The sequence below is a fragment of the Mchenga conophoros genome, linkage group LG3, assembly GCF_057382185.1.
Source record: "Mchenga conophoros isolate Kocher_MC1m ecotype Shallow Benthic linkage group LG3, M_conophoros_male_GT1.1, whole genome shotgun sequence".
Lineage (NCBI taxonomy): Eukaryota > Metazoa > Chordata > Actinopteri > Cichliformes > Cichlidae > Mchenga > Mchenga conophoros.
This window is the reverse complement of record NC_140528.1, coordinates 62878808-62906461: the sequence shown is the minus strand read 5'-3', so window position 1 is coordinate 62906461 and position 27654 is coordinate 62878808. Positions and strand designations below refer to the sequence as shown.

General features: G+C 42.0%; 3 protein-coding genes across 4 annotated transcripts in view; 2 read left to right on the top strand and 1 right to left on the bottom strand.

Annotated features, from left to right (window-relative positions):
* The first annotated feature begins 2631 nt into the window (after window positions 1-2631).
* Window positions 2632-6146, top strand: six7 (SIX homeobox 7). The gene is made up of 3 exons (XM_085266287.1): window positions 2632-3290; window positions 4419-4582; window positions 4766-6146. The coding sequence occupies exons 1-3, from the start codon at window positions 2883-2885 to the stop codon at window positions 4974-4976; spliced, it is 783 nt and encodes a 260-aa protein (XP_085122413.1). The 5' UTR covers window positions 2632-2882; the 3' UTR covers window positions 4977-6146.
* A 2341-nt stretch (window positions 6147-8487) lies between these two features.
* LOC146579939 (actin-related protein 2-A) lies at window positions 8488-14762 on the top strand. The gene is made up of 9 exons (XM_085266275.1): window positions 8488-8670; window positions 9625-9735; window positions 10884-11042; window positions 11143-11272; window positions 11397-11533; window positions 11648-11797; window positions 11883-12028; window positions 12126-12258; window positions 12925-14762. Exons 1-9 carry the CDS (start codon window positions 8623-8625, stop codon window positions 13093-13095), a joined length of 1185 nt encoding a protein of 394 aa, XP_085122401.1. The 5' UTR covers window positions 8488-8622; the 3' UTR covers window positions 13096-14762.
* A 1425-nt stretch (window positions 14763-16187) lies between these two features.
* The window catches only part of rin1b (Ras and Rab interactor 1b), a 43977-nt gene continuing 32510 nt past the window's right edge, over window positions 16188-27654 (bottom strand). For both annotated transcript variants that reach the window (XM_085266262.1, XM_085266254.1), the window contains exons 9-12: window positions 25687-25995; window positions 25149-25280; window positions 23268-23437; window positions 16188-18295 (exon numbers count right to left, since the gene is read on the bottom strand). In XM_085266262.1, the coding sequence (XP_085122388.1) occupies window positions 17972-18295; window positions 23268-23437; window positions 25149-25280; window positions 25687-25995 (935 nt within the window). In that variant the 3' untranslated portion in view covers window positions 16188-17971. The remainder of the gene's footprint in view (window positions 18296-23267; window positions 23438-25148; window positions 25281-25686; window positions 25996-27654) is intronic.

Genomic DNA, 27654 nt, shown 5'->3' with positions numbered 1-27654 from the left:
ACTCTCGTAAACAGCATCTGAGGAACAGACCTGGAAAACCTCTAAAAGATTAATCAACTACTTATTAAAGGAAAATCAGCTAAAGACATTTTAATAAACTGGATCTTTGTCTCCATTCAGAATATTGGGAATAAAGTATCCAAATACACATTTAGGTGTTTATTTTAACACACTTTGTTTATTTGACATTTATGCAAATTGGTGTGTGATTAATGAGATACCTCATTTGCACATTTTAACAACTTGCCTTTAGAAAAATAACTTTTATAATGTAGTAACAAGCTGGAGAAACTTCATGGTGATATCTGTTACTTTAAAGAATCAGTTTTCCAATTAAAAATGTATGATCGGTTCATCCTGCATTTACATTTTTGCTCTGGACAAGTTTGGAAAAAGATGTAATTTTTAGATACGTAACAGATATATAATGCCACTTTTGAATTCTGAATTTTTCTTTTTTTTTTCTTTAACAAGGGAATAAACATCAGAATAGGGAGAAACATGTAGGGGAAAAACAGAATTAGATAATCCAAAATGTCCAAAATGTTTTAGAAATTACATCTTTGACCCGTGTTGTGACTTTTGACCACCTGGCTCATAACTGTCTGTAGTTGTGCTTCAGTTCTTAAGTCAGGAATTATTGTTTGTCTTTTACCATATCCAGTCTCCATCCTTGGCGGATCAGATTTTATCCTTTTCCCTGTAAGAGCTGTTTTTCATGCAATAGTCAAAATTTTGAAGAGGTAGATATCCTCTCTTCTAATCATTCCACTGCTGGTCCCAGAAAATCTGTAGAGGTCCCACAATCTAATGAGATCTCATAGATGATGATTGCTGTGTCTTACACGTGGAGTGCTAATCAGTACTCAGTTTTTTCCCTCTTACCTCACTTGAAGTTTTAAACACAACATTTCTGAATACTTGTAATATCAAAATATAACTCGTTATGTAAGTAAACAACTGAGGAAAGAAAAAAGTTTTACTTTGTTTTCCTTAATTTATTTGACCAGTTGCTGGTTGCAGGTTACTGGGTTAAAATCATTACTTAAGTACCTTATCAAGGCAAAATAATCATTTTTTAAAAGATATAAAACATTTGCTCTTTTGCAGCCGTGGGTCCTGAATATGCAAGCCTTGAATCCAAAACTGTTGGCACAGAGTTTTGGAAATAAAAACAGAACGCAATACCTTACAAATGTCATAAAACAACATTTTATTTGCAATAGAACACTGGGAACATCAATAACAAATGTTTAAACTGAGAAATTTACCTTTTTTAAAATAAAAAAATTACATTTTACAGTGTCCCAACTTTTTGACAATTGCAGTTGTGAATTGTGGAAAAAATATTCAACCTTTGTGAGTAAAGGCTTTAAACTTAGTTTTTGTTTGTTTTTTTGTTTTGTAAAAAAGGTGTTCAAAGCTAATTTTCATGTTAATCTCATGGTTGTGCACTTTGTGTGCACATTTGATGTGCACACAAAGGTAATTATGTGTCAGCCTGACCGTCTGTGTTTCACATGAACACAAGGTTAAGACTCCAGATGTTCATAGCTCAGCCTTTGATGTCTGCTGGGCTCATATCTCTATTCTAGACAGAGTTCGAGACAAAAATTTAAGCTCCTTCTACTTATTTTAAAGCAGATGATCCTTCACCTGACTGCAACCTTTATGCAAAGTTAAAATCACTCTAGGGAGTAATCGGTGTCTGTCTGCGGAGGAACTTTTTGCAGACCCTAACTCCACATCTATATAACAGCCTAACTTTTTCCTCAATGTTGTGCTTTGTGCAGATAAAGTTTATGTTTGCATTGCAGCTGACAGATGCTTTCAGGGTCCTTAACCTGATTAATAACAGAATTGCCCTCAGACTGATTAATGAGCTGCTGAGATCAGAAGGATTGAACCGGGCAGCGGATCATTAATTCCATGTCCTGGAGTCACTCTGCTGCACGTCGATGTCCAGGGGCGTTTTCATTATGTCTCGGCCTGACGAGAGGTCGCAGAGGATAGCCGATGTGCAACCATGTCTGCTTTAATTACAGGGGTATTAGCTGGTGGGGAGATCCCTACAGCTTTGTGTCCGACATTCCCTCTGGGCCAAATGTCCAGGCAAATGTGACATTTTTTTTTATATCATGGGACATCCGGGTTTCATTGTGGCATCCAAGTGTGTGGCAGAAATACTGTCAGATATCAGACTATCACTGGTGACATAAAGGCAGAACAGCTTTAACAGAAAACCTCCCAAAAAAATTGTATTTATTTTGCATTTTTTGAGTCTTGATTGGCCTCCTCTTCAGACACTGAGCCATTTTGTGGCCTGCACCCTTTCTTGCCCAGGTTTCCTCCAGCCCATCATCCAGCAGGGCTCCAACTCCACTGGTCCATCTCCACCGATTAACCAACCTAACCTCACTTGTTTGCTCACTGCAGTCATTCTGGCAGTCAATGTATCCTCAGGCTAAGCCAAACAAGCTGATCAGCCAGCCACCTCTGTACACAGTACCCCCCACTAAGAGGCTAATGGCCGGGATGTATAATCCTTCTCAAAACAACCACAGAGATGCTAATTGTATCCCGCTATAAATACTGGCCGACTCCTTGTCCTCTTTCTTCATTTACCTATGCTCGTCTAAACCTGGAACAGCCTACGCCCTTCACACCGGCTTCCCCGAAGCAATTTGCACAGATACCAGGAAAAACTCCGTTACATAAGACAGGCTCTAGATAATCGAGACAAGTGTCAATAAACCTGCAGCATCTGAAAAAAGGAGAGCGGCAGAGAGCGCGCGGGGCTTTACGCACGGATACAGCATTTCATGCGTCTTTTGGCCACTTCTTCACTTCTTCTCTGAGCTGCTGCGAAGCAACAGGTCGAGATGTTCCCCCTGCCGATGTTCACACCGGACCAGGTAGCTCGGGTGTGCGAGAACCTGGAGGAGACCGGGGATATCGAGCGCCTCGGTCGGTTCCTCTGGTCCCTGCCAGCCGCCGTCCCTGGTTCCGCCGGGGAAGCGCTCAATCGACACGAGTCCATAATGCGAGCCAGAGCGCTGGTCGCGTTTCATGGAGGGAACTTCGAGGCTCTTTACCAAATCCTGCAGAGTCACCGTTTCACGCGCGAGTCTCACGCCAAGCTGCAAGACCTGTGGCTGGACGCGCATTACCGAGAGGCAGAGAGGCTCCGTGGGAGACCCCTGGGCCCGGTGGAGAAGTACCGCATCCGCAAGAAGTTCCCGCTGCCCCGCACCATCTGGGACGGCGAGCAGAAGACGCACTGCTTCAAGGTAGGGTTGTGGTTTCACTCTCGTGGCTTTTGGTGACAGAGGGAAAACACGGACTCTGCAGTGCCATCAGAGGCTGCTACAACAAGCATAAACATTTCTGCAAACTACACATTAACTAATAAATCAGGGCTTTTTAACATGACTGTTGTATTCGTGCTGGCTGGTCTTTGAGCTGTTAAAATGATGACGGTCAGAGTCATGGGTTTCCCCTCAGATCAGAAATTTCTGAGACTTTCCTACTTTAAAAAAAAACAAAGTTGAATAATTTCATTATAAACTGTTTTTGTGCAGATATGACAAAACTAATCTAAGCTTATCTGTATGATGCAGCTGCGTGTGTGTTTAAAAGGAAAGTTCCTCTGTGGATCTGTGTTAAAATTGTGGTTTCAGCAAAATTCCTCTTCTTGTTCTGTAGCCATGTTTAAGAGAACAGTTTCCAATGCACACCTTGCAGACTGCTGGTTTGCACAGCAAGACTTCTTCTGTTAGATTTATAAAACTTTTTTCTTGTGACACATTAACAATGCTTTCCAGATGTGCAGAGAAGCTCAACTCAAAAGAAAGAAAGAAAGAAAGAAAGAACGAAAGAAAATGTTACATTTTGATGCCATGAGATTTGTTGCAGTTCCCCAGGAGGCAATTTGGCGACATTTTTGGCTTTTAAAGTGCAGTTTATAAATCACAAATCGGTAAAAGTATACAAAGTACAGCTTTAAATATACAAAATAGTATGTTTGGGGGAAGTAAAAATGCACTTTTCCTCTTGGAAGTGTGTGTCTGAAAGTGTGAGCACCCTCTAGTGGCACGGTGGTGAAGTATCATTCAGAGTTAATCTTTAATTCCAACCCTCAGGAGGGGTAGCTTCTCCAGCAGCTTATTAAACCACTTAGCATGATCCAATTTAGTGGATAAACATTGTTATGTGTGCTTCTAATGTAGATTGTGTTTATCTATTTATAAATCCGGACTAATGTGATTATACCAGGTATCATATAAGAGTGATTATTGCGGTTTAATAGGATGATATTAAAATAACACTAACCACTTTATTGTCGTCACCTTCGGTTGATCCGTCATATGAGACACGTAGAGTCTTTAATGATCCACATCATTTTAATTCTTACCCAGGAAAGAACTCGCAGTTTGCTACGAGAGTGGTATCTCCAAGATCCGTATCCTAATCCGTCCAGGAAACGCCACCTGGCCCAGGCCACCGGGCTCACACCTACGCAAGTCGGGAACTGGTTCAAGAACCGCCGGCAAAGAGACAGAGCTGCCTCAGCAAAGAACAGGTATCTCAGAAATTCCACATTTTATACAAGTTATGACTCAGAAAGAGAGAGAAACCCTGTTTAGTCAAGTTAAAGAGACTAATTAGGTGAAGTGGCTGTACTTGTCTGAAGATCAGCTCCGACACTCGCACTCTTAAAAACAAGACTTCTCACTCTTCTTCTCTTTTCTGTCCCCTGATGCAGGCTGCAGCAGGATCCTTCCCTCCTGCCCTCTGAAAGCTCTCCCAACGGCTCCCTCCAGGGACACCACCATCACCCCCGCCTGCTGCCCGCCTCCCCTCGCCACCCGGGCAGCCCCGAGGCCAGCGACTGCAGCACAGAGCCCGAGCCCAGAGGAACCGGGGCCTCCACCCCGGAGATCTCCGTCAGCAGCGACAGCGAGTTTGAGTCTTGAGACGAGGGACTCTCTGTCGCAGACGGGCAGACTCTTACTACTGTCTGTGATCAGACCCAGACACACTTACAAAGACACTTGAACTTTCAGCGTGACTGCGGACACATTAGAGCTGTTCTCGGTGGGAGGAGGGCAAGATGAGACCACTTGTCGTGGATGTGAGTGGACAAAGTAAAGATATGCACTTAAAAAAAAGCACCATGGCACATGACTCTGACTGTTATGTATTAGTTTAATGTGACTCAGTGCTGTAAAAAGATAAACATCCAGTTGAGTTTCAAACTCTCAGGCGAAGTATTTGTAGAGATCATCCTATGAGCTTTAGAAGAGATTGTGAATATTAATATTTTAAGGTTGAATGCTATTTTGGTAGAGAAAAATTTCTCAGTTTTTATGGAAGCTACAAAAAGAAAAATGCCTTGTGCAGGCTGTTACTGTATGTCAGTATGTTAACACGCACATTGTTTCATTTGATTATCTTCAGATAAGAACCAAAAACAAACTGTGAAAATCCCCTAGAACTGGCAGAGACGTCCCCACACAGTGTTACAGTTTTATCACTCCTGAAAAATTACATCCAAAAAATGCACAGCTGCCAGTGGTGGCACACTTAATGATGATAAAGGCAAATTTATTAAAATTAAAAACAGCCAGTAAATGTACAAAATCTGTCTTGCTGCGCTGCAGTTTGCATGTTAACATAGGGACGTACCAACTCAACACATTTCACTGCCTTAAAATGGAACTAAGGGCATCACTGTTTTGCAATGCAATAACAAGCAACGCGTTTAGAGCGACTGAACTGTAACTCATCACCCGTGCACACATGCTGCTTAAAATACAAACCATGTCATTGTGGGCTGTTTTACCTTTTTCGCTGATCGAAATCTGCTGGAAATGCTCCTGAGCTGCTCTGATGATGACGAATTCCTGCAGGAGCCAAAGCAGAGGTGAAAGAGGAATCAGAGAGAATAAAACACACTCGTCGGTCTTAACTCAATGTGCCTATTACATCTGAGAACAGTGAGACCTAATCAGGCATGAGACTGTCCTCATGACAACGACACACGCAAAGGCCTACTGTTTGCCGTCTTTCTTAACGACCATCATTTCTCATAAAGTATCGTTTCAATGATAAATGTGTATTTTGTAATGTTTTGTGTAAATAAATGAACCTATTTTTATCCAAAGCGATGCAGTCTCTTTTTAGCTATGATCAGTATGAATACACTGTTTGTCTTTCTTTAAATCACCTTCAATATCAAAAGGCTTGAGCTTTTTTCACCAAACAAAATCAGCATGAAGCCACAGATTTACTCAAGGCTTACAAAGAATCAGATATAGCCTGTTGAATACGCCTTTAAGTATCATATTAATATAAGGTGTAAAAATTTAGAGTTTTTTAAACTACTCTGCAGTGGGTTACAGTTACAATTGCAATACCAGGACTTATGTAGTTATGTTAATAATAACTTGAAGCAATCATTTTCTGTGTGACTTATCAGTCTCTCGCATCACTGTGGAGAAATTCTAGCCCACTCATCTTTACAACACGGCATCGGTTCAGTCATTTACGCACAGCTCTCTGTCTCACCACAGTATTTCAATCAGGTTGAGGTCTGGACTTTGGACCATTGCAGCCCTTTGATTCTTTTATTTTTTCAGACTATTTGTTGTAGATTTGCTTCTCTGTTTGACATCATTGTCCTGTTGCATGACACAGTTTCAGCCAAGCTTTAGCTGTTGGACAGATGACCTCACATTTGACTCTAGAATACTTTAATAAACAGAGGAATTTGACTCGGTGACTGCGACGTGTTCAGGTGCTGTGGCTGCAAAGCCTAAACCATCACCCCTCCATCACTGTGCATGAGGTGTTTGAGCTGATATGCTGTGTTTGGTTTCGATTTGTGGTGCCGTGCATCACAGCCAAACATCTGCACTTTGGTCTCATCTGATTTGTTCACATGCAATTTTGCAAACTTAACCTGTGCTGCCATGATTTTCCAAACAGCCCATTCTTATCAAAAGTTTGTCTAATTGAACATTTAAAATGCTAACTGAGACCTGCAGACTCTGAGATGTAGCTGTAGGTCGTTTTAAAATAACTGTGAGCATTGTAGTGGCTTTTTGCTGGGAAGATAAAGGCATTATGTTACACACATGTATGCTGCAGCCCAACAAAATGCCAAAACTTCTGCTTTTAGAGAGGAGCTCACAAATGCTCTTGATCAATTAGTCAAATGCAATTGATCTGCAGCACGTGGCTGATACCAGCCCTCTAAATTCCCATGAAAGCAGTGAGGGGGTACTGTGGAAATGGTCTTTTTCACATGACAGTTTATACAGCCATCTGTGATAGATAGATAGATAGATAGATAGATAGATAGATAGATAGATAGATAGATAGATAGATAGATAGATAGATAGATAGATAGATAGATAGATAGATAGATAGATAGATAGATAGAACTTGTACTATTCTAACAAGTCACCACTCTTATAAGCTATAAGAGTTAGCTAGATAGTACTAGCTAACTCTTATACTAACAGACACCATGCTAGCATAGGTTTCTGAAGAGAAAGGCACAATTCACAAATGTCTGCAGCTTCCATAAAAAATATATATGTTGAAATGTTGTTTGGAGAGACTTACCTGACTTACCAGGAACAAATGCTGTCTGTCTTTCACAAAAAAGACTTGCTCCTCTGTAGATGAGGTTCTCAAACTAAACAAAGATGGCGGCCGGAAATAGACGTTTTTTTTTACCCTAAACCTATAAGAAGTTGAAAGTAGAAGCTAAGCAAGCTGCATGACGAGCAGAAAGGAGCCATGTCATTACAGGGATTACAAAACAAACAAAAAAAGGTAAAATATTAAAACGGGTTTCTTCTTGCACTCACCCATAATTTGGATTCACGCTAAATGTTGTGAAATTGCTGAAATTTGGGAAATTACAAATGATTTACTGTTTTTATCTTGTTATTAAAGATAACAACACAAATAGTCATTTAAACTATACCTTTTAATCATATGTTGCTCTGTAATTTCAGTTTAAAACTATGTCAGCACTGACAGAAAACATGCTGCTGCCATTCAAAAAGTTCTGCACCGTCAGGCTGTTATAGGTTAAAACTACTCAGATATTGGATGTGTAACTTTAAAAAAATGAACGAATGGTATATAGTACATCTTAATAAATATCAGACCTCCAACATATTGTATAGTATTATGCTACAAAGCAACAAAAACAAACAAACAACAAACAAACAGTTCTTTACCAACCTCGAAGTGAACATATACAGAAACGTTTCCTCAGCTGTGACTAAAGGACATTTAGAGGTAAGTGAAATGCAAAATGTGCAAAATGTCAGTCACATGTTTGTGTAAATTCCTCTTTTCTTATCTCATAACAACACAGTGTAGAATAGTTCTTCTTCCTGCCTGACCACAAAAATGGGTGTTGTCACGCTCAGTAATCCCACCCACACCAGAAGGAGCAGCAAAACAGACCTGTCACTTTTTAGCCACTGCTACACTTATGTGCAATCTTAGGGCTGCACATAACACACAATCGGCTGTGTGTCAGTGAGGTTCCTGTGCAGACGGGTGGGGGTATTTTGATTTTTGCAATATTAATTAAGAATGGACAGCCAGGGGAGGAAAGTGGTGGTCAGTGACAATGGGACAGGGGTAAGTCAAACAGTCATATTACCACATAGTCAGATATCCTGTTAACAGTGCTGGATGTTGTCTTTTATTTTTCTTTCCATTAGCATTTAGTTTTAGCGTGAAAAATATTACTAATCATGTTAACTGCATGTCTTTTTAAGATATCTTGATGCAAAGTAACCTTTTGCATCAAAATATCTTATTTGTTTTATTGTCAATCATCTGGATCATTTAATGGCAAATATGTGAAGAAGTCCTGGGTGTGAGACAAAGTGCACTGCTGTGTGATTCCACATCTGTCTGGACTTGTCACTCCTGCCTTCAGAATGCGCACACCACCATAAATGGCTGTGGTGCTTTGAAGTGAGCAGACATTGGACAAAAACCAGGAAGAGAGACTTATCAGAGGAGATAAAATCACAGAAGTGGCACTCAGTGGTTGATTTCCGGAGGAAGATGCGCATTGACAGACTTTACCTGCTGCAACCAGAAACAGTCATGTTTTTACCCCTGTTAGGAATGCATTGCATCCCTCCAGGCTAAGGAATGTGTGTCTGTGCCCACATGGACAAGTTAAGACAGTGTAGTAGGAGGAGTAGTTATAGCAGTTAGGAAAGCATGGGAAATTTGGTAAATATATATATATATATATACACACACACACACATACATTTGGAAAGCAATGTGTGTGTGCTTTCCAAATGAGTGCCAGTAAACGTGATGAAATTGCTCTCGCCACTGTCTGTTAAATAAGAAACAATTTGTTAAATGCATTACAGTAATACACTCTAGGTCAGGTCCTTGGAGGCAGATTAATCCCAGCATCAGATTAAAAGGAACAAACCTGATTTATGAATGGAATTTTACCTGCACAAAAGGCTTTTAGTGCAAGAGTACAATTAATACGTTTAACCCTAATGCAGGGCTACACAAACACAAACTGGCTCTCAGTTTCATTTTCACATCCCTGTGCAGTTTGTCAAGTGTGGTTTTGCCGGCTCCAACTTCCCAAAGCACATCTTCCCGGCCCTGGTGGGCCGGCCAATCATACGATCATCCGCCAGAGTGGGCAACATCGAGATAAAGGTAAGATTGATGTAAATGAAAGGACTACACATGGGTCTTTCAGTTAACCTAAAGTCAGAATGGAGCATTAAAAAAAGATGAAATAAAGGGAAATGGGGAAATTACATCTACTGTGTGCAGAGTTCTATTAAAAGCAAACAGCATTAAAACCAGGTGAGTCATCCTATTACAGTTTAGTGCTCTATTGAGAAACCTGGTGTCGAAGCACTACAGCATTCCCAAGAAGGATAAGGGGCCCTGCAACACCACAAAAACTACTACTAAGAACATAATAAATAGCCAAAACATAGACTACAACCACAATGGTCCCACCCAGTAACCCACAGGACTCTCAAGGTCCACGTCTAGAAAAGTCAGAGCTTTTCTGGCAGCAATACAGGGACCTGCACTATATTACTCAGGTGGTTTTAATGTTCGAGATGGCACAGTGGTGTCTGGAGCCTCTGAATGTGGAGTGTTTGTTACCCCAGTGCCAGATTGGTGGCATATCCAGGGTGTACCCTGTGTCCCACCATGTGACAACTAAGATAGGCTCCAGCGACCTTTGACTCGATAAATGAAAGAAATTGTATGGTTTTAATGCTGCAGCTGATTGGTGTAGCCATCTATAAGATCTAGATACACATCCTGAGACTTGATCATCTGTATCTCTGGTTCTCATCAACTTCCTGTGTCTCAGCTTAAAGCGTCTTAGAAGTGCACACCTGCTAGCTTCCTAAGATGCTGAGACTGTTGAGTTCATAGACTCGTGTAACCTGAGATCATTCAGACCTTTTAACCTGATAATCCCTGCAGGATCGGAGCAGAGAAAGCATGAAAAGGTCATTGGTACAAATAAATAAGTAAACAAATTAAGGCAAGCTGTTGTGTAATAAACATCACGTTTTCATAGATTTTTTATTTAGTGTTCACTTGAAACACCAGGTTTCCCAGGATAGCTGTCTTATATTTGTACTTGTGTATGGATGTGCATGTTTGTAACTTAATATTTTATACAGTATATTTAAAACGTTTCAACAGAAACAACAAAAATCAAACTGATGCTTTTTTATTATTATTTATTAAACCTATACTTTGTTGTAGGTCAGACAAAGAAGAGCAAAAACAAAACCATTAATATTTCCTGTCCCTGTCATCTTTTCCACCAGGACCTAATGGTGGGAGAAGAGGCCAGCGAGTGTCGCTCCATGCTAGAGATGTCCTACCCCATGGAGAATGGCATGGTGCGCTGCTGGGAGGACATGCTCCACCTGTGGGACTACACCTTTGGCTCAGAATGCCTGGACATCAACCCAAAAGAATGCAAGGTATGAACCCGTGTAAGACAGACAAAGACGGAAATGAATGGAAAAAAAAACTGTACAAGGACTAGATTATTATTGAGTTTGTGTATGTTTTCTATCCAAGATCCTACTGACTGAGCCGCCCATGAACCCGACCAAAAACCGCGAGAAAATCGCTGAAATCATGTTTGAGAAGTACCAGTTCTACGGCATCTACGTGGCCATCCAGGCCGTGCTCACTCTGTACGCTCAGGGTGAGAGGGCGCGACACGCTGCACAAAAATAAAGGGTTTAAATCCTGACCTGCTGTTAACGGTGCAATTGACTGGATATTTGGTCAGTTTTAACTCCCGCTTTGTTAAATGACTCTGTCCACAGGTTTGCTTACCGGTGTTGTAGTTGACTCAGGAGACGGCGTCACCCACATCTGTCCAGTGTACGAGGGCTTCTCTTTGCCCCACCTTACACGCAGGCTGGACATCGCAGGACGTGATGTCACACGCTACCTCATTAAGGTGAGCTGGAAAGATCAGTGATCGGGCAAAGAGTTGGGTTTTTTTTAGTGTAAGGAAAGTATATGTACAATTTCACAGCAAACATATGTGTGAAAAAAATGTTCTTCCCATCAGCTCCTGCTACTTCGCGGCTACGCCTTCAACCACACTGCTGACTTTGAGACCGTGCGCATGCTGAAGGAGAAGCTCTGCTATGTGGCATACAACATTGAGCAAGAGCAGCATTTGGCCACAGAGACCACTTACCTGGTGGAGACATTCACAGTACGTTGGAGCAAGCTTTAATTTATTCTGCCTCCTAAAGTCGAGAAACGGCAGAAAAAATAACCGATTCCTCTCATTTGTGCAGCTTCCTGATGGCAGGCAGGTGAAGGTGGGCGGAGAACGATTCGGGGCTCCTGAAGCTCTTTTCCAGCCTCATCTCATCAACGTGGAGGGAGCTGGAGTAGCCGAGCTGCTGTTTAACACCATCCAGGCTGCAGACATTGACCTCAGGTCCAATCCTCCTCCCTCACTTTTCTCTAATTAATGAAGCTGAACTACTGCAAACACGCCTTGATCAGGTCCGTCTCTCGTCTGCTTTCCCATCCAGGGCCGACTTCTATAAGCACATTGTTCTGTCCGGGGGGACCACCATGTACCCGGGCCTCCCATCCAGGCTCGAGAGGGAGATCAAGCAGCTCTACCTGGAAAGAGTGCTCAAGGGAGACACTGAGAAACTATCAGTAAGAGCTTTCATATTAATGTCAGTAGAGAATGGATTCGATTAAGAGCCTGTAAGGCGTTCTTCAGTGCATTTGCATAAATATAATGTTACTGATGATCAGTGTCATCTGTATCATGAGCTGACGAAATGTTTATAGAATACATTTTCCAGTTATTTAATAAATGTCACCAGGCATTCATATAGATGCTCTGTTTTATTCACTGAACCTGAGGGCTACTTGCATGCAGGTTTTTCCACAGCAGGTCCAGTTTGGCTGTGATATTAACTCTCTGAATTTAAATATCTTTATGAGTTAAAAGTTTAGAAAAAGCTCAGTTTGAATTCCACATTTGACGCTCTGCAACATTTAAGGTTATGTTATCTCTTTTTCTTTGTATTAAAAATAAGTTTGGGCTATTTTATTACAAATACCAAAATGCATTTACTTTTTGTTGTTTTAAAGCCAAACCAATAAAGTGTGACATTTGTCATATTAATTAAATACATATCTAGAAATTGAAAGTTTATTTTGTTAACCTCATTACTGAGGTCGTTTCTCTTTTAGCAGTTTTCTTCGTAGCAGCACAGAATATAAAAAAAGGCTTAAAGGAAAGAATTGTTGTACTTATATATCAGGGCTCTGTGTTTTAATGACCTCTCCTGACTTTTCTCTTCACCCTTGCAGAAGTTCAAGATCCGAATCGAGGACCCTCCCAGGAGAAAACACATGGTGTTCATGGGCGGTGCTGTGCTGGCTAACATCATGAAAGACAAAGAATCCTTCTGGATGACTAGACAAGAATACCAGGAGAAAGGCCTGGGAGTGCTGCAGAAGCTGGGAGGTGGAGTCAGATAAAATAAAACTGAGTTAAACAGAATTTTAAAAACACAAATTAAAAATGAGGAAAATATGAACTAGGTTTTGTACTTTTAAATATTAACTCCGTACCTCTCACAGTCTCATCTCTATTCAAAACAGTTTTAACTGAGCAAAATTACAAGTTTTATCATTAAAAACACAATTTAGGTTTTTTCAGCTTCTACATACTGTTCTAAATATAACAGTTTTTTGGACGGTGTAGGTGCTCGCTTATCCAGGTCATGTTCTTTGGACCGTTTGATGAAACTTTGATGACTAAAGTTAAAAAATTTCAGGAATTTATTTGTTGCATTAATAGCAAGTTTATGTTTTATTTAACCTTTTTAAAACTAATAGATCTGTGCTTCAGTACTGTGCAAAAGTTTTGAGTCACCCTTCATTTTTTTATATGTTACTGAAAAAATGGAAATAGATCCAGCAATGTATTGAAACATGTGCAAATGTATATACAAACTCAGAAAAGGAGGCCAAAACAAAGTATTAAAGTTCTATAAGGCTTGAAAGTCAACATTTGGTGTGACCACCTTTATTCTTCAGCACAGTCTGAACATGCCAGTCACATGCCTCCCTGAAAGGAAGTCTTTGAAAAACCTTTAGAAAGTCTGGAGGACTATTGTTGAAGACCATTTAAAAAAATACAGAAAAAAACTTAACATTTTATCTTAACTGAGACCTAATTTATTCTTGTGCAATACTCACAAGGCTATTATAACACAAAAACATGAATATTTGGATAAAAATGACGTAAATGTAAAGCCGAAATTAAATGATTTTGTTAAACTCTATTACTAATTCATTTTGGGACTCCACATTATGCCAACCAAACAGTAACCTGTTTGCTACTGTTTCTTAGAAATATTTGTCAGTAAAGTTTACTCGCTAAACTTGATTTAATCAAAAATAGATTACAGTCAAAGATCTTCCTCAAGCACAAAACTTGCCTAGTTTTTACTTTGGCTAGCTTGGCATCTAATCACAGGGATCCTCTTTTCTTTACTCTGTTTATATGGTTGGTGGTGTTAGCTTATTGTTATTATCAAAAGTTTAACTTTTATTATTGGCTCATATAAACTATTAGTTTAGGTCTTTTGTGCTTTTTTCCCTGCACTTTAATCTTAGTTTTGGTTGATGTATATTATTATTATTATTAGTGGCAGCCTCCCGAGGGTTCCTGGTTGTTCCTCCCTTTGTGTTTCCTTACTCCTGACTTGTTCAGTGTGTATGCGGGTCTGTGTAGGTCTCTGGGGTTATTTTTATCTGTTTAACTGTGAATGTTAGTATAGCTTCCAGTCTGCCCTCCCCAAAGCCCCGACTGTGACTGATTGTGTGTTACTCTCACCTGCATCTCGTTCCTCACCTGTTTGTCACTTCTCAGTGTATTTATAGTTTGGCCTTTGTTATAACACCTGTGTTTCCGCCCTTTGGTGCTGCTCATTTTGCCTCGGTCCCAGTTTGATTCCTGATTTGTTGCTCCTCCCGTTCTGAGAGATTCTTCTTATTATCTGTAAAAATAAATGTTCAATGGACTGGCAAATACAGGCTGAACATTTGAATGTTCTGAGTGGAACAAAAACCCTGTAAAGAATTTATCTGTGGGTTTGTTTGTTTTTTTTGTTTTTTAATAAATGTCAAACAGAATTGTTTTTTATTGTACATATTCCTTGCTGTAAGCAATGAAAAATGATGCAAAATGTGACCTGTTACTTCTCTCATATATATAATATTGGGTACATACACTGTCTTAACTGGGTACACCAGTTCAGCTGCTCATTGCTGCAAGTAACTAATCAGCCAATCAAATAGCAACAAGCTAATGCATTCAGCTATATAGACATGATGAAGACAACCTGCAAAACTTCAAACTGAGCATCAGAATGAGGAAGAAATGTGACTTAAGTGGCTTTGAATGTGTCATGGTTGTTGGTCTGAGTATTTCAGAAACTGGTGATTTATTAGGATTTTCCCACAAAAACATCTCTGTGGTTTAAAGAGTACAGTCTGAAAAAAAAAGGAAAATATCCGGTGCGCAGCAGATCTCTGCGTAAAAATGTCTTGTTCAGGCCTGAAGTCAGAGAGGAATAGGCCAGATTGCTTAGTAAGTAAGTAAGTAAGGTATGCAGAAGCGCATCTCTGAATCCACAACACACTGGCCTTGGAAGCAGATGTGCTACATCAGCAGAAGGCCACACCGGGTGCCACTCCTGTCTGCTAAGAACACAAAACTGAGGCTACAATTCAAACTGGACAACAGATGATGAGAAATGTGTTACCTAGTCTGATGTGTATCAAGCTCTGCTCTGACTTTTGGAAAGGAGGGTCAGAATTTGGAACAAATGTGGATTCATTAATGTTTCAGGCTCGAGGTGCATGGGGGAATATTTTGTTGGCACACTTTGGGCTCCTTAGTACAAACTAAGCATCATTTAAACCCCACAGCCTGATGTTGACCATGTCCATCCCTTTATGGCCACAGTGCAGCATCTCCTTATTGCTGCTACACACCATGTCCCAAAGCTCAGATGAAACCGGTTTCTTGAACATGACAATGGGTCCACTGAACTCAAATGACCTCCACAGCCACGAGATCTCAGGCCGACAGAGCACTTTTGGGATGTGGATGAAGAGGAGATTCTCATCATGGATGAGCACCAACTGTGTGATGCTGTCATGTCAACATGGACCGACATTCCCGAGGAATCTGTGCCATGAAGTATTAAAGCAGCTCTGAAGGAAAACAGGGCTCCAACCTGGTACTAGTGACCAATGAGTGCAGATGTTAGTGCCTTTCATTTAAAAAATATAATTTAATCTTTTTTTCCATGAGACCTTTTAAATAACATGATAATAAATCCAAAAGCAGGACTTGGCTTAATGGGTTAATTAATGGATTAATACATGAATTACTAAATAGTCAATGATAAGTCTCAACACTCAAAGTCAGTAAGAAATTAATGTGAAGGTGTGAAATGACAGTGTTAGTATTTGCTGCCATCTGGTGGTTAAATCTGCACCCGTCAACACTCCCAACCCCACTCCAGCACTTCACTCACCGTAACCACACGGCGAACGGATATTGCAATTTTTTTTATTGCGATACTGAGTTACCTGACAAAATACAGTCATGTGTTTTTACACTGAAAAGAAATAGTGAGCTCTCACAATGAACACATGCTTCACGCACACATACACGCACACGTACACGCACACATACGCGCACGCCACATTCGCAGAACCTTCGCGTTAAAATGAAAAAAGCATGCAATAATGTTCAAAACACATCTCAAAACTGAACCTCCTCCCCTCCCCCGACTCGGCTGATCCAAAAACTCCAGAAATGTTGGAATGTCCACATGTTTAGGTTCGATATCTACCCAACAAATTCAACTATTCAAAGTTTTAAATACACACAATAATGATCATCGATAACGACACTGAGTCGAACAGTGAGTCGATAGTGATGACTTGCAGCAGGAAGTCACCAAGAGGCTGGCGACGTGCACATTTACATTCTACCAGTCGCCGCGAGGCTCCCGGTTTTATTGGTCAGACTGTCCTCTCAGTCCGCTTATAACAAAAAGAAAGAAAAACAGGCTCGGCCAACAGTAGAACTCAAAAGCGGTGAATCGAAACATGAAACGGATGCAGTTCTGAAAAGGAATAAACACTGAGAGAGATTTTAAATACATTCGCGAGTCATTCAGTAAAATCTGTTGTCCTGGTGTGTGGATGTGATGCGCTTCCGTCTTTTTTCTTCCCTCACTTGGTTTAAAAACAGAGAGAGATGATGCCTTTCTATCACTTCCCTCCTACTTGCCCATTACTCCACCTGCCAAAACCATTAAATAGAATACGCAAGCTGGGAGAAGAGCTTCTTCTTCTTCTTTGCTTTCCTTTTTTTTTCTCTTCAGGAAGTAAAAATAAAATAGTCTTTGTGGGGGAGCCTAAAAATAAACAGCTGATTTAAAGCTTCCCTCATGATTTCTTTCAAAGCAAACAGCTGTTGTGTCACAAGATGGCCTTTCTTTTATCTTCTTTTTTCGTCCCTTTGGTATTGAGGTTTGGTCGTGGCTATCACACATCTCCCCTTTTTTGTCACTGGGGTGGGGGGAAGGGAGGGAGGGGGGCACAGAAAGCCTCGTACCCCCACCTTTTAACAGCATAGTTCCATCCAGCAATCAATCTGCAGACATTTACACATAAAAGGAGCAAAACCCCCCCAAAAAAGTAATAAAATATCCAATTTTCACCCAGAACTATACAGTGGAAGGGTTACATCACCGCGGTGGACTATTTGCCTTCTTGCGGCGCGCGCTCGCAGGAAGTGATTAGTTTCCAGGCAACAGTAGTCTCACAGAATTTGTCTTTGGATTCGAGCCTCTTCACATGTTTTTTTTTGTTTTGTTTTTAATGATGTAATCGCTTCGTGGTATAACTCTGGGTTCATGTTTCAAATAACAACCAAAATCCATTTATTACACATTTTCCATTGTCACAAGCAGCACACTCCTTTACACTAGCAGCCACACTGAGTGGTACATGGTACAACTTTTTGGCAACACTCCCCTACGTTGGTCCTGCTCTGTTCTGCACGTCGGTCCATTTAGGGAAGAGTTTACCATTTGTTTGTTTGTTTGTTTGTTTTAAAGCTCTGCTCCTGGTCTGGAGAAGGGCTGCAGTTTGTCACGAAAAAGTCCCGACCCACGACGAGACACAACACACCGTCGGAGAGAGAAAAGAGACAGAACAAGAGAGAGAAAGAGAGAGAGAAAGCAAGAGCCACCATCCATCTCCTCCTCCTCCTTCCTTTCCTTCCTTCCTTCCTTCCTCCTCCTTCCTCCTCTATGCCTCCCACTCACTCCTCACACACCGACTCGCTCAGGTCCACGGCGCCACCCCTGGTGAGCCGCCGCATCTTGCTGAAGTCGTGGTCGGTCCTCAGGTAGGAGAGCGAGGGGCCTCCCTCGCTGTGGCTGGCCAGGTCCTGGGGCTGGGCCTGGGGCGGCAGGGCCCTCATCTCGCCGCCGCTGCGCCAGTACAGGGTGTATTGCTGCGGGTCGGACACTCCGAAGGTGGCGGCACACAGCTGCGCCAGGGCCTGGCTCGTCTCCCCGGCTCTCCACTGCAACGTCCGCACGGCGCTCCGCTCCCCGTCCTGGAACAGTATCCGAACGCACCTCTGGAGGCAGCGAGGGAGGGAGGAAGAGAGAAAGAGAGGGAGAGAGAGAAAAGGAGTGAATATATATACTGTATTTATGCAAAACACAGGTCAAGAGGCTTATGGAGTGAGGGCAAACGAGGGGGAGGAGAGAGATGGAGTCAGAGGAGGAGTGAGGACTGTATAAGCACGGGCTGATACGCTGCCACAATAAATGAGCCAAAAAAAACCAAAAATCAGAAAAAGGACGTTCATGAAAGAAAAATGCCTCTTAAACAAAGCTCCTGCTTCCCACACACAGCCGGCAGGTCCGAGAGCTTCACGCGAAAGCCATCTTCATGAAACTGCTCTGTTTTCCCCTGCTCTGCTTCATGTTACAGCTTCACTGACAAACTCCCGGCATAAATCCACTCGAGCGAGTCCACTTCCAAACTCAAATATCATCCATTAAACTCGCTCTGCTCTGGTGCTCTGCTGAAGTCCCCCCCCCTCTCCTCCACCACCGCCACCACTCAGCAGACACAAACTTTTTTCACATTTTCCACAGAGCAAAAAGCGAGCAAACCCAAAACTAACAGGTCTATCGCAACAATCGCTGCTCTTCAGGCACTTGAGCCATTACATAATGTCAGATTCGACCACCTACAGACGCCCTCACAACTCTTTGTAAAGCACACACACACACACACTGTGAAAACATGCTGGACATAATCCTTTTTACCAAACATCCAACCTTGAGAAACCAGGGAGAATCCTCTTCCCTGTCGCTCACGGAAACACACAAACAGACAAACCATCCAGCCTGCCTCCCTCAACACACACACACACCACAGATGAATAAGTGGCTTTTAAAAGAAGCAGAAAAAAAGAAAGAAAAAGCAGTCAGTAGCAAATATAATCAACAGGTCAGCCATTATCAGAACTTACAGAGTCACTGAGCTCCTCGCTGTCCGTGTGCATATTGTGTTTGCCTGCTTCGATGGGTAGATGCAGCTCAATAAATTTCATGTTATCTGACCGCCCACTTCTTCATAGCACTTGGCTCACTGATCCCCGCCTGTGTCAGTGGAAAATCTGGCTGCCGGGTGAGTTAGATCGGCTATTTGAAGCCAGGAGAGGAACCACGTGACGAGACAGAAACGTTGTGGATGACAATGCCTGTTTTCCATGGCATCTGGTGGACCGTTACACAAACGTGGGGCCAGCAGGATGATAATAGGAGAGTGTAGGTAAAAAGTCAGCGTGCGTGTGTGTTAGTGTGTGTGTGAGCGCGCATTAGTGCACGACCGGTCGTAAGCCAGCGGCCCCAGATCAGAGGATTACCTCTAAAAATGTCTAAAAACTAATCCCCCCAAATGAATTTGAAACGTGTTTGCACTCAGAAAACCAAAACAGGGAAATCCAGGTGTGCTCTTTCACCTCTGATTTAAAAACCGGCTTTCCAAAAACTCCAGCTCTGTCCCCGACTTCATCAAGAAGCTTCAGCGGTGATGCCCGAAATCAACTTTGAGTCAAATGTGGATCACTGCTCCTTTTTTTTCTACCCCACCTGCCAGAGTCACAGATAGAGGACAGTGTGATGTTGCTCAACACTGTGTTGCCATCAGTGTAATTAATGTGCTGTAATATCTGACCTCTTTGGATGGATTAGCACCTCTTTTTCGATGTCGCTTGCTTCTTTCGTGCAATTTTTATGTGCCAAAGCGCACTGTGACAGTTCTAAGCAGATGCTGGCCGCTCCAAGCTGCAAAGACCACACGTTTGATACAAGAGAGACTTTGATTGTTCTGCCAGAAGAAAAGAGATTTTAACTGGTGCCATCAAGCGATGATTTGCTTTGTTATTCTCTGACAGTCAAAGACGAAGCCAGGGTAGCCTGCTTCTGAGTGCAGCTTTGTGTTTAATCCATAAACGTGCAGAAAATGGTTAAAGCTATACTGCTGTCCAACACCAGCACTAGTCAAAGCAGCATGCAGAAGCTTTGCAGCTGCATGGAAACACTTGTCTTGGCCCTTGTATGAGATAAGCTAGAGTAGATCCAGAAAGTATTCACATTTACTAAACAAGCTATTTCTAGTAACTCTGTAATTATGCTGAAACTGCCAAACTGATAAATCAAACACACAGTTTCTTGGTGAAGGGGTGAAATCAAAACCCCAAAGTAGACTCCTCTGCAAATAGAACAAAACCTGCAGATTGAGAACATCTGAGTAAAAGATGTTCTGGTCTGATAGGCGGCATGGTGGAGTGGTGATTAGCACTGTTGCCTCACTGGGTTCGACCCCACCTGTGTGGCGTTTGCATGTTCTCTCCGGGTACTCTGGCTTCCTCCCACAGTCCAAAGAGATGCAGTTAGTGGGGTTAACGTAACTGATGATTCTAAGTTGCCCATAGGTGTGAATGTGAATAGCTGTCTGTCTCTCTGTGTTAGCCCTGCAGTCCGAGCATCCTGAACTGGAACCTTGATGGATAGATATTCTGTTCTGATGAGCCTTATAACCCCAAAAAACATTTAGAGAAAAAGATTGGGACAGGAGATAGTTGTCCTCCGATGTCTTCTTAAACCTGGAAATAGCAGCAGGACTGAGCGTGCAGGATGCAGGACATAAAATGTCCACATCCTTGCTGCGAATTAGACTTTTCCGTTCCTCTTCACCATCTACACTGCAGACTTCTCCCACAATTCCACCCAGTGCTTCCTGCAGAAGTTCTCTGATGACTCTGCAATAGTCGGCCTCATCACTGATGGGGACGACAAGGAGTACAGAGGACTGACCCAAGACTTTGTGGACTGGTGCCAGCTGAACTACCTCCAGATCAACGCCAGTAAAACCAAGGAACTGGTGGTAGACTTCCGCAGGCACAAGCATTCTCCACTGCAACCACTGAACATCCAAGGTATGGACATTGAGGCTGTGGACAGCTACAGGTACCTTGGTGTTCATCTGAACAATAGACTGGACTGGACTCATAACTCAGACGCCCTCTACAGGAAAGGGCAGAGCAGGCTGTACCTGCTGCGGAGACTCAGGTCGTTTGGAGTGGAGGGCCCACTCCTGAAGACCTTCTATGACTCTGTTGTGGCTTCTGCTATCTTTTATGGCGTGGTCTGCTGGGGCGGCAGCATCTCTGCTGGGGACAGGAAGAGACTGAACAGGGTGATCCGAAGGGCCAGCTCTGTTCTAGGATGCCCTCTGGACCCAGTGGAGGTGGTGAGTGACAGGAGAACGGCGGCTAAGCTGTCATCCCTGTTGGACAACATCTCCCACCCCATGCAGCAGACTGTGACAGCACTGAGCAGCTCCTTCAGTGGGAGACTGCGGCACCCACGGTGTGGGACGGAGAGATTTCGCAGGTCTTTCCTCCCCACTGCTGTCAGACTCCACAACAAAGACTTTAACTGATCAAGCACACACATCCATACATATGCAATAATACTAAGTGCAATAATCCTTTCTGTCATCGTTGTATTTTTACTCAGTTGTATATAGTATTTGTATTTGTATTCTATTTTTATCTTATTGTATATTTATTTTATTTTATTCTACTGTATATAGTATTTTATTTTATTCTATTCTGTACAGTTGTGTACTGTATTTATTCTTACTGTAGTCTAATTTTTGCCTCATAACTTTTGCACTGTCCACTTCCTGCTGTGACAAAACAAATTTCCCACGTGTGGGACTAATAAAGGTTATCTTATCTTATCTTACTTCAAGCAGCTCCTACAATTACTTCCTCTTTCTTACAATCTAAGACGTGCTGGTGAGCGCGCAGGGGATAGACTGTTTAATACCCAAGTCTGATGCTTTGCTTCTTACACTGGGCAGCTGTAGCTCAGGTGTTACAGCAGGTCCAATCAGAAGGTCAATGGGTTAATCTCTGACTGCTCCAGGCCACATGTCTAAGTATCCTTGGTTAAGATACCAAACCCCGTGCTGACACCCCTAAAACCCCCTTGAATCCATCCGTTGGAGTGTCAGCGTGTGTGAAATGGTGGATGTCCAGGAAACGCCAGGCACTGCTTGGAAATAGCATCAATCTGAGGGAAAGGCAGACTGATCAGAGCAGAGAGACGGAGATAAACCACCTGACAAACAGGCGACGGTTCACCTTTTTAGCATGACAGTGACTTGAAGCTAATAACCAAACAGCCACTCTGGAGTGGCCTCAAAGCAGCTCTCTGCCTGTCGCTAAGTGACCCCATCAAATCCCAGACTTAAACGCCACAAAACATCAGTCGAGAGGTCTGAATAGGCGCCTTGCATCCCATCAGGCTGAGAAAATCTGCCAAGAAGTATAGAATAAAATAAAAGCTTACTTTGGCTGCTCCCTAATTCCCAACAGGGTGCCACAGCAGGGTAGCTCTGCGTGTTTAATTTGGCACATTTTCTTTATGCCAGATGCCCCTACTGATTCAACCTCAAAGGGATTTGCATCTCCTCCTGGGATCAAACCAGAGATCTTCTGCTTGTTGGGCAAACGTGCAAACCACTACATTATGGAGCCAGTCCAAGAAAAATGGAATAAAAGCCACACTTTTACAGGCTTGACCAGAGTTATCCAAGAAAGCTCAAAACTGTAAGGAGATTTCTGCAAAGCTACTGATTAGCATTAGTTTCTTTATCCATATTATCAGTTTAATCCAATTCCCTGCGTTTGTAATAACCTTCATGTAGAAAAACAGATTAAAGAAAGAAAAAAATAAGACATCCGCCTCACATGTGTTTGTTTTTCTTTTGATCGTCATTCATCCACCTGTAAGATTTAGTTTCGTGTCTTTAAACCGTTTCTGCCGTTAAGTCGTCCACACGGGCCAAAATATCCCATTAGAGTTGTCTCACTGCATAATAAGCAGCTGTCCACACATAAATCACCATTTCACACAAGAGAGGTTTGTGTGAAGGCTGTATACTACATTACTCCACAACAAACCCACATGTAATGCTACTAGGGCTTGTGCACTGCTACAATCGAAGCAGGCGGCGCCTACTTGGCTCTGCTGATTCTCTTTCTGTCTCTGGGCCTCTCGGCTCCGTCTGCAGCTCCACTCTTTCAGCGCTTCTTGGACCTCTGGCGTCAGGCAGCCCGAGAACGGCTGCTCCTTGTCCAGGCTCTGGATCAGATGCAGGCTGGCGTACACGCTGGTCAGGTAGTAGCCACCTGTAGGCGAAAAAGGTGTAGGAGGGAAAAAGAGTGTAAAAACAGGACTAAATCTTGCATCACATAGTACTTCCTCCTACTCTGTCCTTAAAAAGATTGTCTTAAACTTCACTGCCATGTTCTGCTTTCAAGAGATTTTTTTTTTTATTTACTTCCTAAATTCACTTCCTACACTCTTCCTGTGTAAGTCAGAGGTACGAATTAATAATAGAGGATAATAATATAATAATAATGTAGTAATAGCTACCAAAATACAAATAAGACAGAGTAGATTATGAACAGTCAGTGCAATTTTAAGACAAAAAGCGAGTAAAATGTGAATCATCAAACGCAGATTTGTGGTAATATCTGAAAATGTGTATTTTTGAAACCAGGAAAAAAAAATTAACTAGCTGTCATAAACCTTCATAATATCTGTTCTTTTTATTTTGCTGTTACCTGTGTTCCTTCTCTCTGTCTTTTGTTAGTTTTTCATCTTTAACTTCCTGTTTTAGATTGAAAGGTTAGCTTTTTGTGTGTGTCTCTTCTGGTTTTAATTCCTGTTTGTCTTCCTTTGCCGTTTTCACACTTGTGTCCTCTCTCCTGCATCCCTGACGATTTTTGATTATCAAATACATCCAAGTATCTACAAAAGTTTTGCATCAGTGTTTTATTTCTACTAATCAAATTTATTCATTAAAGTCACTTTTCTTTATATGGGACTAGGTATGTAGTATTAGTAGAAGTCCAACAGCACAGTGTTCGTTAGAGTAATTTGCATTGCCACCATATAAACATAAAAACACATAAGAAAAGCTTCACACAACAAAAAAACACCAAATCACTTGTGAATGACCTTTTTAAAAACAGTTTAAGGTTGCACTTAAAAATATTCCAGTCTGGATACAATTTGATTTCTTCTTCCTCTTTCAGCTGCTTCCTTTACGAGATGCTGCGGCGGGTCATCTGCCTCCATCTCACCCTATCCTCCTCCGTCACACCAACACTCCTCATTCACTACACCCATGAATCTCCTCTGTGCTCTTCCTCTTCTCCTCCTGCCTGGCAGCTCCACCTTCAACATCCTTTGTCAAATATATCCACTCTTCCTCCTCTGCACATGTCCAAACCCTCTGACCCTTGTTTCTCTAACTTTCTCTCCAAACTGCTCAACCTGCGCCGTCGCTCTGATCTACTCATTTCATCTCCAGCTCGGTCTCCTGTCTTTTTTGTCAGTACCACTGTCTCCAAAACATACATCACAGCAGATCTCACTCCCATTTTGTAAACCTTCACTCATGCTGCCATCCTTCTGTCATAAATCACCCCTGAGACTTGTCTCCATCCCCGCCACCCTACCTACACTCTCTTTTTTATCTCTCTCGTGCATTGTTTATTGCTTTGGATGGTTGACCCCCAAACTCAGAGGAATCAAAAGCACCTGAGAAGTAATTTGGTCCTATTTGGCCTTTGGCCCATAAATTACTTTTGATTGTTATATCATCAAATGTTTATGTTGTCTGGCTATTACAGACGGTGATTAAAAATAACCTAACTCAGTTATGCACTGTGCTGTCCCAAAACAAAGACAGCAAATGTAACAAAACTATTGTGATAGCTGCTCCTGCGCTGCACAGTAACAGAGGTTTAATGATGGCTGTTGTACCAAAGATATCCTGGGACGACCTGATACAGTGTTGCGGTGCGACCGATGCCACAGTTTAGGACCTACCCTCTCCTCCGAGCCACGAGGGCTCCAGCAGCTCCATCATGTACTCCACCTCTATGAGGATGTGAGGCTTGTTACACTCCACGATCACATAAGACAACGACGGCAGGAAGTCGTCCCAGCTAACTTCCTGTCCTGCATATATATTAAGAGAAGGAAAGGAAAAGAAGAGGCTGTCATCGTTCTTTCTGACAGCTTGAAATGAACATTGTACCAAATAAACAAGTGTACAAAAGCAAGCAGGTTGTGCTGCTGCCCACACAGATACAGTTTGAAATGTGAAGGTTTTGACAGTGAAGAATGGCTCTGCAGAGACGCCTGACCTTCATTTTTTCGTCTTTCTTTTTTTTTTTTTTACAGCCAGGATCACAAGCAGCAGCGACAAAGCCCTTTATCTGTAAACGCTACAGAAAGTGAAAAGTCTCCAGTCTCAAACCTGATCTTTAACTAAAAACATCACAAATCCACATAAAACTCCAGCTGAAGTGACTCCATCTCTGGCTACCTGTGTTTCTGTCTGTGCAGCATCCAGCAGTCTCACCGTGTAAGGACCCCATGGCCTTGTGCACACACTTGCACACTTGGAGCAGCAGCAGCACCTTGTCGATGGGCGAGTGCGTCCGCTGCATCAGGACCAGTTTCTGCTTCACCCTCTCCACTTCTCGGCTGTCTGGAACGCCCGTCCGAACACCGAGCCTTTCCATGGTGGCGTCCCCTTTCAGCCGGAGCAGGTTCTGGGTGAGACGCTGGGTGGAGCCGTCCTGATTGTGCAAAGCGACCAGGGCTTTCTCGAGGTGGGACCTCAGAGGCCTGAGCACACAGGAGAACATGGAGCGCTCCAACGCCAGGTCTGCGAAAAAGGGGAGGGGCTTGTTATTCGGGAAAACCAGCATTTATTCTGACAAACTGATGCACAAGGAAGGAAGAGAACTAATTTTTGTGTTTTGTGCAACTGGGAAATACTGACATAGAAAGGTCTGCAGCAACACTTTTCATAATGCATGAAATTCCTTTTAAATTAAGAAAAAGCAGAAGAAAAGCTTTTTTTCCAGTTTTTATTCTGTCCTGCATTTTGAGAAGCACCCATGGAAATTAAAACAAAGGTACGTCTCTAGAAGAGGATCTTGGGGCCGCACCTTCTTCCAAATGACGTAATCACCTTTTTGGGTGAGGAACAGTGTTGTTCCACTGTGCATCACTGTAAATATAACTATAAATATAACAACAACCCCTCAAAATTCTTCAGGTAATTTTATATTTAACCCTAGAACACTATCGCTGGGTGATTTACACCCGAGAAAATACATTTACATGATTTCTCACTCCTGCAGCTGTTTGCGTGTCGAGGAGTCTGTGCCATCACCAGGGAAGTCTCAAATGTCCCAGGAATGGGTGGACCAAACACCAGCTTTCCAGAGTCATTATTTTGTTTTAGGAGTTTTATTTTTCATTTTGTTAGACATGGCACAGTTGAAAGTAAAAGAAGACCACTCTAATTTGTCATGTGTTGTCATATTTTGATATATTTGATTACTTTTCATTGGTTATATTATACCGGGTAAAAATCACCCGGCATTAGTGATCGTGTTACTATTTATAGCGATAGTGTTCTAGGGTTAAACAATAAAAATACAATTAAAAAATTGGCTCTCCCTCCTATATTGTGGTTTGGTCTTCTGCAGAGGCGTGTCTAGAAGGTGGGCATGGGTGGGCACCAGCCCACCCTCAAAATGTGATTCCCCCACCACCAAAGCAGCACCTTCAAACCAGAGGAATGTTAATCTTGTAGTTCCTGATACCACTGGATGAGAGCACAGATAGGACTAGTAGGAATGTAACTGAGTACATTTACTCAAGTACTTCACATAGATTTAATGTACTTGTACTACATTTAAATATTTCCATGTATTCTATACTTGGAATGCAATTATTCCACTTCATACGCCATTTGTTTTTAAAGCTTTCGTTACTTCTTATTTTGCAAATTAAAGAGATTCACACATCAGTAAATCAATAATTATAACCCCAAAACATCATTAGTACATTTACTTTAGGTACTTTACATATATTTGAACTATTAAGCTAGTTAAATGGGATTATAACTGTTACTTAGGTTAAATATCTAAATTCTTTTTTCCACTTTGCAAAACAACTATTCATCACAAGACTGTGTTTAAATTCTCATGCAGTTTCACTTTTCACACAATAAATCTGCAAAGGCAGGGCTGTATATGAGCTTTAAATGTTATAATTTATTCAATTTAATATTTCTAGATAAATGCCAATGTCAGTTGTTTTCTATGGCACATTTAAAAGCAACAAGGTTAAAAGTAAATGTGCTTTGCACAACAAGCAAGATAAAACCACAGTTCAGTAAAATAAACGTTGCAAAAGTGAACTTAAAAGAAAGCATATTTGAGACACTGTTCCTTGTGCTCACTAGTCAATAGAAGAACTTTTTTTACTTCACACCTGAGTCTTGTGCTTCAGTGCTGCCTCCCTGTACGGT

Coding starts and splice junctions, on each gene's coding strand:
- six7 (XM_085266287.1), top strand. CDS start 2,883: ATGTTCCCCCTGCCGATGTTCACACCGGACCAGGTAGCTCGGGTGTGC. Junction 3,291..4,418: donor AGAAGACGCACTGCTTCAAG/GTAGGGTTGTGG, acceptor ATTCTTACCCAG/GAAAGAACTCGCAGTTTGCT. Junction 4,583..4,765: donor GCTGCCTCAGCAAAGAACAG/GTATCTCAGAAA, acceptor CCCCTGATGCAG/GCTGCAGCAGGATCCTTCCC.
- LOC146579939 (XM_085266275.1), top strand. CDS start 8,623: ATGGACAGCCAGGGGAGGAAAGTGGTGGTCAGTGACAATGGGACAGGG. Junction 11,043..11,142: donor TCAACCCAAAAGAATGCAAG/GTATGAACCCGT, acceptor TTTCTATCCAAG/ATCCTACTGACTGAGCCGCC. Junction 12,029..12,125: donor GCTGCAGACATTGACCTCAG/GTCCAATCCTCC, acceptor TTTCCCATCCAG/GGCCGACTTCTATAAGCACA.